Source organism: Macaca nemestrina, chromosome 20 (genome assembly GCF_043159975.1).
Source record: "Macaca nemestrina isolate mMacNem1 chromosome 20, mMacNem.hap1, whole genome shotgun sequence".
Classification (NCBI taxonomy): domain Eukaryota; kingdom Metazoa; phylum Chordata; class Mammalia; order Primates; family Cercopithecidae; genus Macaca; species Macaca nemestrina.
Genome location: NC_092144.1, coordinates 61,688,091 through 61,702,821, shown reverse-complemented (window position 1 = coordinate 61,702,821; position 14,731 = coordinate 61,688,091). Strand labels below are relative to the sequence as shown.

The following is a 14,731-nucleotide window of genomic DNA, read 5'->3' as shown; positions in this document are numbered from 1 at the left end:
GAAGCCTAGATAGCTATTTGCCCCAATTATTTTCGTTAATGAAAATGATTCTGGGTCCGGCAAGGTAGCTCATCCCTGTAATCCCAGCACTTAGGGAGGCCGGGGCAGCCATGTCACTTAAGCCCAGGGGTTCCAGACCAGCCTAGGTAAGGTAGGGAGACCCCCGTGTCTACCAAAAATTTAAAAATTAGCCAGGAGTTGTGGCGCACGCTTTGTAGTCCCAGCTATTAGGGAGGCTGAGGTAGGAGGCTGAGCCTGAGTTTGGGAAGCTGAGGCTGAAGTAGGCCCAGACTGTGCCACTAGGCTGGAATGAGACCCTGTCTCAAAAGAAAAAAAAAAAAAAACACAAAAGGAGAGAGAGAGAGAAAGGGAGAGCGAGAGCAAGAGAGAGAGAGAGAGAGAGAGACAGAGAGAGAGAGAAAAAGAGAAGGAAGGAAGGAGGAAGGGAGAGAGGGAGGAAAGGGAAGGGGAAGGGAGGGGAGGGGAAGGGGAAAGGAACGAGGGAAGCAAGGAAGGGATTTTGTAATCTTCTCTCAGAGGAGGCCCTCGGGACTCATGCCCCTTCCTTTCCACTCTCGCTCCCAGCAGGACGCGCCCAAGCCCACTCCTGCAGCCCGCCGCTGCTCCGGCCTGGCCCGGAGGGTGCTGACCATCGCCTTCGCCCTGCTCATCCTGGGCCTCATGACCTGGGCCTACGCCGCCGGGGTGCCGCTGGCCTCCGATCGCTACGGCCTCCTGGCCTTCGGCCTCTACGGGGCCTTCCTCTCGGCGCACCTGTTGGCGCAGAGCCTCTTCGCGTACCTGGAGCATCGGCGGGTGGCGGCGGCGGCGCGGCGCGCGGCGGCACGGGGGCGCCTGGATGCAGCCACGGCGCGCAGCGTGGCGCTGACCATTTCCGCCTACCAGGAGGACCCCGCGTACCTGCGCCAGTGCCTGGTGTCCGCCCGCGCCCTGCTGTACCCGCGAGCGCGGCTGCGCGTCCTCATGGTGGTGGACGGCAACCGCCCCGAGGACCTCTACATGGTAGACATGTTCCGCGAGGTCTTCGCCGACGAGGACCCAGCCACGTACGTGTGGGATGGCAACTACCACCAGCCCTGGGAACCCGCGGCGGGCGCGGTGGGCGCCGGAGCCTACCGGGAGGTGGAGGCGGAGGATCCCGGGCGGCTGGCGGTGGAGGCGCTGGTGAGGACTCGCAGGTGCGTGTGCGTGGCGCAGCGCTGGGGCGGCAAGCGCGAGGTCATGTACACCGCCTTCAAGGCGCTCGGAGACTCGGTGGACTACGTGCAGGTGAGTAGAGGCGCCCTCAGCCCACTCGTGACTCGAACACCCGGATCCCACTTTCCTGGGGTCTTTCCTTCAGTGTACAGATTTGAGTGACTCTCTCCCTTTCTTTATTCATTCATCTATGCAGTGGAGAGATTCTTTCCTTCACTCATCCATCCATCCGTCCATCTATCCCTTTATCCAATATGGAGATCATTCGTTCATTTCTTCGTTCATTTACCCATTCAATGTAGAGGCATTCTTTCCTTTCTTCATTCACCTACGCATTCCAGGAAGAGACAATTTCATTTATTCTTGACTCATCCATTCATGTATCCATCCATTCAATAGATTCATTCGTTCATTCATCCATTCATCCAATGATTCAGTTATCCATCCATTCAATGTAAAATTAAGTCTTTCTAGCCGGGCACTTTGGGAGGCTGAGGTGGGCGGATCACCTGAGCTCAGGAGTCCTAGACTAGCTTGGCCAACCCTTGAAACCCTGTCTCTACTAAAAATACAAAAATTAACTGGGCGTGGTGGCGAGTGCCTGTAATCCCAGCTACTCGGGAGGCTGAGGCAGGAGAATCTCTTGAACTGGGAGGTGGAGCTTGCAGTGAGCTGAGATCGTGCCATTGCACTGCAGCCTGGGCGACAAGAGCGAGACTCCATCTAAAAAATAAAATAAGTCCTTCTTTTCTTTATTCAGTGTAGACACTCTCACTCATTCAGTCATCCATCCACCTATCCATGCAATATGGATAATATTCATTCCTTCATTCATTTATACATTCAGTATAGAGTCATTTCTTCCTTTGTTTATCCACCCATTGGAGGCAGATTCTTAATTTCACGCATTCATTCACTCCTCCATTCATTTATCCACTCATTCAATATAGAGATTCATTCATGCATCCATCCATCTATCCACATTTCCATCCATTCAATATAGAATTAAGTTCTTCCTGGACAGGCGTGGTGGCTCATGCCTGTAATCCCAGCACTTTGGGAGGCTGATCTGAGGTTGGGAGTTCAAGACCAGCCTGACCAACATAGGGAAACCCTGTCTCTACCAAAAATACAAAATTAGCCCGGCGTGGTGGTGCATGCTTGTAATCCCAACTACTTGGGAGGCTGAGGCAGGAGAATCGTTTGAACCTGGGAGGTGGAAGTTGCAGTGAGCCGAGATCACACCATTGCACTCCAGCCTGGGCAACAAGAGCAAAACTCCATCTTAAATAAATAAATAAAAGTTCTTCCTTACTTCATTCAGTGTAGAAATTCTTTTCTTCACTCACTCATTCATACACCCATCTATCCATCCAATATGGAGATCATTTGCTCATTTATTCATTCATTTATCTATTAAATGTGGAGATTTGTTCCCTTTCTTCTTTCCTTCTTCCCTCCTTCCTTTCCCCTCCTTCAGTGTTGAGATTCTTTTGTTCATCCATTCAGCCATCTATCTATGTATTCGATATTCAGACTAATTTCATTTATGTACTCATTCATCCATCCCATTTGGTGTAGCAATCTTTTGAGATGGAATCTCACTCTGTTGCCCAGGCTGGAGTGCAATGGTTCAATCTTGGTTCACTGCAACCTCCGCCTCCTGGGTTCAAGTGATTCTCCCACCTCAGCCTCCCCAGTAGCTGGTATACAGGCATCTGCCATCATGCGCAGCTAATTCTTATATTTTTGTAGAGACACGGTTTCACCATGTTGGCTAGGCTGGTCTCAAACTCCTGACCTCAGGTTATCTGCCCACTTTGGCCTCCCAAAGTGCTGGGATTACAGGCATGAGCCACACAACCGGCCTGGTGTAGCAATTCTAATGCTTTATATTAGTTTTCCATTGCTGCATAACAAGTTACCATATGTTTGGCAACTTGAACAAAACACATTTATTACCTCATAGTTTCTATGAATCAAGAGTCAGCACAGCTCAGCTGGGTCCTTTTTTTCAGGATATCACCAGGTTGCAATCAGGGTATCAGCTGGAGCTGGTTGCAATCAGGGTATCAGCTAGAGCTGGGTCTTTTTTAAGCCTTGGGGTTATCTTTCAAGCTTATGTATTTGTTCGTTGGCAGAATTCATTTTCTTGCAGCCACAGAACTCATGGTAGCAGTAGCTTGCCTCTTCAAGGCCAGCAAGGAGACTCTCTGACTTCTAGATCTGCTTTTAAAGGGTTCTCCTGATTAGGTCAGGCCCACCCAGGATAATCTCCTTTTGATTAACTTATAGTCAAGAGATTTGGGGACTTAATTACATTGCAAAACCTATTCACCATTTCCATATTAGGTAATATGATCGTGGCAGTTATATCCCATAACTTCTGCCATATTCTATTGCTTAGTAGCAAGTCGGGGTCTCACTCACACACCAGAGGAGATGGTATATGTCTCATTGTTCATGTTCATACAAGGATGTGCATCTTGGAGTACATGTTAAACTGTGATTGCACATTGAAAATGACTAAAAAAATCTCAAAATTGCATTCAGATCGGTTGCAGAGTGCCCCAGCTGCATTGAACCCCTTGGTGCCCTCCTCTCAAGCATCAGTCCGATGCAGGGGTCTGTGCTGATCCTGTCCCCTTCCACCTCACAGGTCTGCGACTCGGACACAAGGTTGGACCCCATGGCACTGCTGGAGCTCGTGCAGGTCCTGGACGAGGACCCCCGGGTAGGGGCTGTTGGTGGGGACGTGCGGATCCTTAACCCTCTGGACTCCTGGGTCAGCTTCCTAAGCAGCCTGCGATACTGGGTAGCCTTCAATGTGGAGCGGGCTTGTCAGAGCTACTTCCACTGTGTGTCCTGCATCAGCGGTCCTCTAGGTAAGCAGCGGCAGAGATTGGGAGGGCCGTGGATGGAGTGGAAAGGGAGAAGGGAAGCCGGATGGGGCTGAGGATGTGACTGGGGTTGGGGACAAAGATGCAGCAGGGTAGGAACTGGGGATGGGATAAAACTGGAAGTTGGCGGTGAGGATGCTGCTTGGGTTCGAGCTGAGTTTGGTGTGGGGAGTGAGATTGGAGAAAGGATATGGATGGGGATTGGGGCTGGGCCTGGGGAAAAAGATGGGATAAGCTTGGAGTCAAAGACAGAGTTGGAGCCAGGTTTGAGGTTGCAGTGGGTTTTGGATGGGGCTGAGAATGGATATGGGATTGGTGATGAGACTGGGGTGGGCAGGTTTGCAGTCACAATGGGTATAGTTCAATGACAGGCAAGTTGGAGTGGATATGAGGTTGAGGACAGGATTGGGGCTGGAGTTGGGATTGGAGATAGTGCTGAGATTGAGATTATGATGACTGAGGATGGGGTTGGAACTGGAGATGGGGTTGGGGCTGGAAACAGCACTGGAGTTGATGTTGGTGACAGCAGAGACTGACACTCTTTCACACCTCCCCTCACCCAGGCCTATATAGGAACAACCTCTTGCAGCAGTTTCTTGAGGCCTGGTACAACCAGAAGTTCCTGGGAACCCACTGTACTTTTGGGGACGACCGGCACCTCACCAACCGCATGCTCAGCATGGGTTATGCTACCAAGTAAGCTGAGGGGACCAGGTGGTCGGGTATGTGTGGAGGCCAATGAGTATCCCAGCATGTGTGCATGCTGAGAGTTCTCCAAATCCAAAGTAACTCACCAGACCGTGGGCTCTATCAAGTGAGACTTTAGAGGAGAGAGGAAGATACCATAATGGGCAGAGGGGCCATTTGCATTGAGCCAATGGACTTTACCAAGTGAGATATTAGGGAAGAGGGGAAGATGCTATAAGGGACAAGGCTGGCATTTGCATTGAACCATGGAATGCAGTGAACTCTACCAAGAGAGGCAAGGTGAGGGTAGAGAATTCCACCTAGAATTGAGTTAGGGTGAGTTGGTTCTGCCATGGAGACTAAGGTAGTGGGGAGTGAAGTAGGAAGGGCAAGAGACAAATGGATAGAGTGGGATCTAACTAGTGAGAGAGCCGTGGAGAAAGAATCAAGTGAGAGAAGAGGAGCACCCGAACTCTAGCAAGTTCTTCAAGAGAAGACAAGTAATTCCATGAGACTCAGGGGAGGATGATCTAGACCAAGTGAAGTTCAGGGAAGAGTGATTTCTGCAAAGTCAGGTCCACTGAAAGACCCAGACGGAACTTGGGATAATCCAAGGGAATCCATGAATTAATTCACTCAACAAATATTCACTAGGTGCCTAGAATGTTTAAGCTGCGGGGATACAGCAATAGGCAGATAGGACACCAATTGATTACATCAGTAGGGGAGACACACAAGAAGTAAATAAGCAGAACATACAGTATGTTCATGATATGTGTTATGGAGATAAATAATGCCAGGCAGGGGGATGGATAGGAAGTTTTGGGGTGGGGAGTGAAGTGTTAAGTGGAGTGCCTGAAGTAGGATGGGGCTCAAGGCTGAGAACAGTGTGGCTGGAGCATGGAACTGAGGGAGTATTAGGAGAGGAGGATGGAGAGTCAACAAGGGGTCCACTCATGAAAGGCTTATAGGTCTAAGGACTCTGACTAAGATGAGGGAGCCATGGGAGGGTTTTAAGCAGAGAAGTGACATGTTGTAATGGGATCCCTTTGGCAGCTGTTTTGGGTACAGACTGCAGAAGGCAAGGTCGGAAGCAGGGAGGCCACTGAGGATGCCAAGTGACACAGGGGAAGGAGACTGGACACTGTCAAGTAATGCCCACGATTCTAGTCTTGTGTGGGCTTGGCTGGAACCTGTGCAGGGATTGATTAACGATGTCTGCCACAAAACAGGAAGGAGGCCTGATGGTTCCCTTGAGAAGTTCCAATACATAGACTACCCTGGGTAGCAACCACGCCCATCTTGCTCCTCACTATAGGGACTGCCAGTAATAGTAAGCATGACAGTATTAGTAATATGTTAGTAATAGTATTAGTAATAGTGTCAGTAACCAACATGATATTAGTAACGGCAATAGTAATGGTATTAGTCACAGTAAAAACAGTAGTAACTAACATTTATTAAGCAAATACTATCTACTGGTCCTAAGCACTTGGCGTTTAATCTTCATTTAATCCTCACAGTATCCTTGTCATATGAGAACCTTTTTTTTTTCAGATGGACTCTTAGGCCGGACGCGGTGGCTCATGCCTATAATCCCAGCATTTTGGGAGGCTGAGGCGGTGTATCACCTGAGGTCAGGAGTTCGAGCCCAGCCAACATAGTGAAACCCCGTCCCTACTGAAAATATAAAAAATTAGCTGGGCATGGTGTCGGGCACCTGTAATCCCACCTACTCTGGAGGCTGAGGCAGGAAAATCGCTTGAACCCAGGAGGCGGAGGTTGCAGTGAGCTGACATTGTGCCATTGCACTCCAGCCTGGGCAACAAGAACGAGACTCCATCTTAAAAAAACAAAAAATGATAGAGTCTTTCTGTGTTGCTCAGGCTCAGGCTGGAGTGCAGGGGCATGATCATGGCTCACCGCAGCCTCAAACTCCTGAGCTCAAGTGATTCTCCCATCTCAGCCTGCGAAATAGCTGGGACTGCAGGCACACATCACCACACCTGGCTATTTTGTTTTTTTGTTGTTAGAGATGGGGGTCTCACTATGTTGCCTAGGCTGGTCTCGAACTCTTAGCCTCAAGTGATCCCCCCACCTCAGCCTCCCATAGTGCTGGGATTACAGGCATGAGCCATTGCATCCTGCCCATTGGTGCTTATTTATTTATTTGCTTATTTAGTAGAGATGGGGTCTTGCTATGTTGCCCAGGCTGGTCTTGAACTCCTTATGCCTCAGCCTCCCAAAGTGCTGGGATTACAGGCGTGAGTCACCATGCCCGGCCTATCAACCCTATTCTACACATGAGAATACTGAGGCCTAGAGAGGTTCAGAAACTCGCCCCCAGTGGCTATCCATAGTGGTCACTTCTGCCTCCAGAATCCTGCCCAGGCCCCAGGGAGCATGCGATGATGTCCTTATTCCTCGCGCCCATGCAGGTACACCTCCAGGTCTCGCTGCTACTCAGAGACACCCTCGTCCTTCCTGCGCTGGCTGAGTCAGCAGACTCGCTGGTCCAAGTCGTACTTCCGTGAATGGCTGTACAACGCGCTCTGGTGGCACCGGCATCACGCCTGGATGACCTACGAGGCGGTGGTCTCCGGCCTGTTCCCCTTCTTCGTGGCGGCCACGGTGCTGCGTCTGTTCTATGCGGGCCGCCCGTGGGCGCTGCTGTGGGTGCTGCTATGCGTGCAGGGCGTGGCACTGGCCAAGGCGGCCTTTGCGGCCTGGCTGCGGGGCTGCCTGCGTATGGTGCTGCTGTCGCTCTACGCGCCCCTCTACATGTGTGGCCTCCTGCCCGCCAAGTTCCTGGCGCTGGTCACCATGAACCAGAGTGGCTGGGGCACCTCGGGCCGGCGGAAGCTGGCCGCTAATTACGTCCCTCTGCTGCCCCTGGCGCTCTGGGCGCTGCTGCTGCTTGGGGGCCTGGTCCGCAGTGTGGCACACGAGGCCAGGGCCGACTGGAGCGGCCCTTCCCGTGCAGCGGAGGCCTACCACTTAGCCGCGGGGGCCGGCGCCTACGTGGGCTACTGGGTGGTCATGTTGACGCTGTACTGGGTGGGCGTGCGGAGGCTTTGCCGGCGGCGGACCGGGGGCTACCGTGTCCAGGTGTGAGTTCCAGCCACGCGGAAGCCGCCTCAAGGGTCTTCAGGGGAGGCCAGAGGAGACCTGCAGGGCCCCCGAGCCACGAACTTGCTGGGTGGTTCTCTGGGCCTCAGTTTCCCTCCTCTGCAAAACGAGGGGGTCAGCAGCCCAAGATTCTTCAGTCTGGACTATATTGGGACTGGGACTTCTGGGTCTCTAGGGAGGGGTATTTATTGGTCAGGGTGTGGGATTTGAGGAGCGGAGGGGAAAGGGTCCTGCTTTCTCCTCGTTCTTATTTAATCTCCATTTCTACTGTGTGATCAGGATGTAATAAAGAATTTTATTTATTTTCCCTGAGTCTCCTCCTTTTTTGAGAACTAAGGGGACTGGATGATTGAGAATTGGGGACGCTGGGCTCAGTGCTGGGTGCTAGCTGTTTGAACCTGGACAAGACACTCTCCTTCCTTGGAACCAGGGGTTCCCTCTTTTGAAAACAGGGATTATTAATCCCATGGGGCAGGGTTGGTGTGAGGGTTACTCAACTCATTCACAGGTTCTTACGAAGCACCTGCCACCTGCCGCACACTGTCAGGTACTGCAGATGATGTCCGTCTACTCAGAAGGGTAACACATCCCTTTTCTCTTCAAACCTCCAGCACCCCCTCCCCCAGCCTCTTAGCTGACTTCCTATCTCACTGAGAAAATAGGGGTTACAAGAGAAAACTTTTGCCGGAGTCCTCATCTCCACGTCTTCCCACTCACTTGCCCCTGTGTGCATACACTCCACCTTCTTGCTGTTGCTGAGGGTGACCTGTCTGTGCTCCAAGCCAATGCCAACCTCTTCCATCAGGACACCAGACCCTATGTCCTCTTTGTCTGCTCGAAGACTTCACTCCAGCAGTTCCTTCCACCTGATCCTCCGTCAATTCTCCTTTCCCTTCGGAGCCTTTCCCATCAGCATCCGAACATATTGTTACTCTCCCATTTTTAAGACTCCCTCTCTTGACCTCAGTTTCCCCAGAAACAACTGTTCCATATCTATTTCTGTTTTTTTTTTTTTTTTTTTTTTTTTGAGACGGAGTCTTGCTCTGTCACCCAGGCTGGAGTGCAGTGGCCGGATCTCAGCTCACTGCAAGCTCCGCCTCCCGGGTTTACGCCGTTCTCCTGCCTCAGCCTCCCGAGTAGCTGGGACTACAGGCGCCCGCCACCTCGCCCGGCTAGTTTTTTTGTATTTTTTAGTAGAGACGGGGTTTCACCGTGTTAGCCGGGATCGTCTCTCGATCTCCTGGCCTCGTGATCCGCCCGTCTCGGCCTCCCAAAGTGCTGGGATTACAGGCTTGAGCCACCGCGCCCGGCCTCTATTTCTGTTAATAGCAAATTTCCTTGGGAGAGTTGTCCATATTTGTCTCCAATTTCTCTCGCACAGAATTCACTCGTTCAAAGTGTGCAATTCGGCCGGGCGCGGTGGCTCACTCCTGTAATCCCAGCACTTTGGGAGGCCGAGGTGGGCAGATCGCTTGAGGTCACGAGTTCGACACCAGCATGGCCAACATGGTGAAGCCCCATCTTTACTAAAAATACAAAAAAAAATTTAGCCAGGCATGGTGGCATGTGCCTGTAATCCCAGCTACTCAGGAGGCTAAGGCAGGACAATCACTTGAACCTGGGAGGCGGAGGCTGCAGTGAGGTGAGATCATGCCACTGCACTCCTGCCTAGGTGACAGAATGAGACTCCATCTCAAAAAAAAAAGGGTACAACCCAATGGTTTTTAATAAGTTTACAGGTTTGCACAGCCACCACCATAATCTAATTTTAGAACATTTTCGTCACCCCACAAAAGGAACCCCATCCCCATTGGCAGCTCACTTCTCGTTTCTCACCCCTTTGTCCCCCTAAGACCTGGATAGCTGCTCATCTGCTTTCTCTTTATTGATTTACCTATTCTGGCTATTTCATATAAATGGAATCTTGCAGTATGTGCTTTTTTTGTGACTTCTTTCATTTAGCATATAAAGGTTCATCCATGTTGTTGCATTTATCACTGATTCATTCCTTTTTTATGGCCAAATAATATTCTGCAGTATGGCTATATTGCATTGTGTTTATGCATTTATCAGTTGATGGATATTTGGGATGTCTCCACCTCTTGGCTGTATGAATGATGCTACTATGAACATTCGTGTGCAAGTTTTGGTGTGAACACAGCTTTTTAATTTTCTTGGGTGTATACTTAGAAATGGAATTGCTGGGTCTTATGTTAATTCTATGTTTAATTTTTTTGAGGAACTGCCAGACTGTTTTGCACAGGGACTGTACCATTTACATTCCCACCAACAATGTATGAGGGTTCTAATTTCTCTACGCCCTTGCTACATTTTGTATTACCTGACTTTTTTTATTACAGCCGTCCTCGCAGGTGTGAAGTAGCATTTCATTGTGGCTTTGGCTTGCGCCGCCAATTTCATTGTGGCTTTGGCTTGCGCCGCCCTAATGACTAATGATGTTGATTTCCATTAACTCTTAAACCCACGCCAATCAGATGGTCATGCTTTCCTCTAGTTCTCCATAGAAACTGCTTTTGTCAAGTTCATCAATGATATCCATGTCGCTAAAACCAATAGCCAATGCTCAGCCCTATTTCATGATTTGGCTATGTCTGACACAGTTGATCACTCCTTCTTGAAACTCTTTACTTGACTTCCTTTTTTTCTTTTTTGAGATGGAGTCTTGCTCTGTCACCCAGGCTGGAATGCAGTGGCGCGAACTCAGCTCACTGCAACCTCTACCTCCCAGGTTCAAGCAATTCTCCTACCTCAGCCTCCCAAGTAGCTGGTACTACAGGCATGTGCCACCACATACAGCTGATTTTTGTATTTTTAGTAGAGACAGGTTTCACCATGTTGGCCAGGCTGGTCTCAAACTCGTGACCTCAAGTGATCCACCCACCTCAGCTTCCCAAAAGTGCTGGGATTACAGGCGTGAGCCACCGTGCACAGCTACTTGGCTTTCAGAAAGCCACAGTTACCTTGCTTTCCTCCACCTTGTTTTCTTTCCTGGATCCTCTCATCCTCGTCTCTTATCCATCTATACCCACTTCCCTTGTGCCTCCAGTGTTAATGGCTCTGAATACTTCATTCATGCTCCTTGCATGGAGATGGGACTCTCCCAAACAGACCTTCAGGCTAGACCTCTCCCTTAAATTCCAGGCTTGTATATCCAACTGCCTCCAAGACATTTCCACTTGGATGCCTAATAGGCATCTCAATACAGACTCCTAATATCTTCTCCCCTTCCTCCCTGCTAATCCCCATGAAACCTGCTCCTCCAACAGTCTCTCTATCTCAGTAAACAGAACTTCATCCTCCCAGCCACTCAGGCCAAAAACTGCTAGAGCTGTAACTGTCCATCACTAGCCATTACCACATGGAAATCTAAACCATTTTTTCCCGTTCATGCATTCCTTGATTCATCAGTCACCAAAACATTCACCAAGTACCTATTGAATGCCACACACTCTGCCTAGTTTGCAAGTATAGAAACAATTAAGAAGCTTGCCCTCAAGGAACTCTTAGTCAAATAAACAAGAGTTCAGAGTGATCCACAGGTAAGAATACTCACACAGGCCTCTACGATTCTGTTGTCAAAGAGCAGGAACTATGTAACGTTAACGTAATTAAAGCTACCAGAGTTGATTTTTTTCTTTTTTTCTTTTTTTTTTTTTTTGACACCCTTTCTTGCCTGAAGAGCTACCTAAGATTATGAGTTCAGTTCCTTAGTTGCACAGGTCACCTTCACATGCTTCACGGCCACATGTGGTTGGTGCTGTGCTACTGGACAGTGCAGATCTAGAATATTTCCAGCATGGCACAGGGTTCTACTGGACAGTGCCACCGTGGTTATTCTTGGCCTCTCTCATCCAACATTCTGAACCATCAGCAAATCCCACTGGTTCTACCTTCAAGATATATCTAGAGCCACTGCTCCTCACCACCTTGTTTGCCGGGGCTGCATCTCGTCCCTGGATTACTGCAGCACCTCTCAGCGATGCCAGCTTCCACCTTGCCCCAGTTCTATGTGTTATGCCCCAGTAACACATAGTAGCCATGGAAATCAAATCATGACCTGCCTTTGCTTGGCTCAAAAGCCACCCGTGACTCTCATCTTTTTTTCTTTCTTTTTTCTTTTTTTTTTTTTTTTGTGACAGGGTCTTGCTCTGTAGCCCAGGTTGGACTGCAGTGGTGCAGTCATGGCTCACGTCATCTCTTTTTTTTTTTTTTGAGATGGGAGTTTCACTCTTTTTGCCCAGGCTGGAGTGCAATGGCGCGATCTCGGCTCACTGCAACCTCCGCCTCCCGAGTTCAAGCGATTCTCCTGCCTCAGCCTCCGAAGTAGCTGGGATTACAGGCGTCTGCTACCACGCTTGGCTAATTTTTTATTTTTAGGAGAGACAGGGTTTCACCACATTGGCCAGGCTGGTCTCGAACTCCTGCCCTCAAGTGACCCGCCTGCCTCAGCCTTCCAAAGTGCTGGGATTACAGGCGCGAGCCACTGCACCTTGCCCTTTTTTTTTCCTTCTGAGTCAGGGTCTCACTTTGTAGCCCAGGTTGGACTGCAGTGATGTAGTCATGGCTCACTGCGCCTTGACCTCTCAAGCTCAAGCCTCAGTCCCCCAAGTGCTGGGATTACAGGCGTAAGCCACCACACTCAGCCGACCCTCATCTCTTACAGAGGTAAGTCTAGACTTCACAGCAGCCAGTGGCATCATCTGGTCCCCATGGTCTCTGACTTCACTGTGTATTCACTTCCTAAGGCACTGCTCCAGCTACATTGGCCTCCTGGATGTCCTCCCGGCTGTCTTCCCACGTGCCTGGCACTCCTGCCTCAGGGCTCACTGTAACTTCCGCCTCCCGGATTCAAGCGATTCTCGTGCTTCAGCCTCCTGAGTAGCTGGGATTATAGGCATGTGCTAGCACGCCAGGCTAATTTTTGTATTTTTAGTAGAGACAGGGTTTCACCATGTTGGCCAGACTGGTCTCGAACTCCTGACCTCAGGTGATCCACCGGCCTCAGCCTTCCAAAATGTTGGGATTACAGGCATGAGTCACCTCGCCTGGCCACCTGAACACTCTTCACACAAATATACATAATGACTCATACAGTCATCCCCTTCCAGTTTTTATTCAAATGTCACTTTCTCAGTGAGGGCTTCTCCAAAGATCCTACTGCTACTTCCCCTGGCCCCATATTCCGTTTCTCTGCTTATCTTCTCCATCACACGTTACCATATAATTTCGTATTTTGTTTTATTTATGGTCTGTGACATAAGAAATACATAGTTGGTGTCTGTCCCTGGTTTCTGACAGTCTTAAACCCTCGTAATTTCTGGAGTGATGTAGGCAACAGAAGCATCTTACATACAGCTCCTAATCTCTTGAATTTCCTGGGTGATAGCAGCATCGTTTGTTCTGCTCAAGTGACTCTTGGTGGTCACCTGGATGGGCACTGGTCACCAGCGAAACTAGGCCATGATTGGGAGCTTAAGAGCTTTCGGCCTCACCCGCCCCCTCCAGTCCTTGGGGGGGAAAAAGGGGTGGAGACTGAGTTAATAAGTGATCACGACCATGACGTAGCCTCCAGAACAATCCCTAAAATATGGGGTTTGCAGAGCTTCCAGGCTGGTGAATGCATCTACGCACTGATAGGCTGCTGCATCCCAACGCCCATGGAGACAGAAACTTCTGCACTTGGGACCCTTCTGGATCTCACCCTATCTACCTCTTCATCTGGCTATTAACCTATTTCCTTCATACTCTCCTTTATAATAAACCAGTATGTTTCCCGAGTTATTCGAGCTATTCCAGCGAATTACTGAGCTGGGGGGCTGCAGGTTGAAGGAGCCCCGGACTTGCGACTGGTGTCTGAAGTGGGGTCAGTCTTGTGGGCCTGAGCTCTTAAAGCTTGTGTAGTGTGACGCTAACCCTGGGTTGTTTATTTTAGAATTGAATGAATTATAGGACACTCAACTGGTATCTGGGAGAGTTGGAGAATCGGTTGGTATGGGGGCAGGAGGTAGAATCCCACACATTTAGTGTCAGAAATGTTGGGAGTAGACAAACAGTTTTCTGGCCAGGAGCGGTGGCTCACGCCTATAATCTCAGCACTCTGGGAGGCTGAGGCAGGCAATCACTTGAGGTCAGGAGTTTGAGACAAGCCTGGCCAACATGGCGAAACCCTGTCTCTACTAAAAATACAAAAATTAGCTGGGCATGTTGGCATACGCCTTTGTACTCCCAGCTATTTGGGAGGCTGAGGCATGAGAATTGCTTGAACCCAGGGGATGAAGGCTAGAGTGAGCCAAGATTGTGGCACTGCACTCCAGCCTGGGCGGCAGATCAGGACTCCATCTCAAACAAAAAAAAAAAAAAGAGAGAGAAACAGTTTTCTTTTACTGTCCACTGGAATCTAAGTTTCATGTGAGTACCATACAAACTTTTTGTCTCTTATTTCTTCATTGGGATCTCTACAGTGCCTTGAAAATACATGACAAAATAGTAAACACTCAATAAATATTTGCTGAATGAACAAATTAATAAAGGGAAATAGACCAGTGAACAAGAATGAGTACATGCTCAGAAGGAGCTTCCCTTTCAGGTAGGAAAGGCAAAACCAAATTAAAAAATGAGTTAACGGCTGGGCGCGGTGGCTCATGCCTGTAATCCCAGCACTTTGGGAGGCCGAGGCGGGTGGATCACTTGAGGTCAGGAGTTTGAGAATAGTCTGGCCACAAGGTACAACCCTGTCTCTACTAAAAATACAAAAATTAGACGGGTGTGGTGGTACA

The 14,731-nt window shown here is 49.6% G+C and overlaps 1 protein-coding gene across 1 annotated transcript; it reads left to right on the top strand.

Moving 5' to 3' along the window:
• The first annotated feature begins 584 nt into the window (after nucleotides 1–584).
• On the top strand, nucleotides 585–8,241 carry LOC105497093 (hyaluronan synthase 1). The gene is made up of 4 exons (XM_024797660.2): nucleotides 585–1,290; nucleotides 3,878–4,103; nucleotides 4,682–4,814; nucleotides 7,244–8,241. The coding sequence occupies exons 1-4, from the start codon at nucleotides 682–684 to the stop codon at nucleotides 7,917–7,919; spliced, it is 1,644 nt and encodes a 547-aa protein (XP_024653428.2). The 5' UTR covers nucleotides 585–681; the 3' UTR covers nucleotides 7,920–8,241.
• Nucleotides 8,242–14,731: the final 6,490 nt, after the last annotated feature.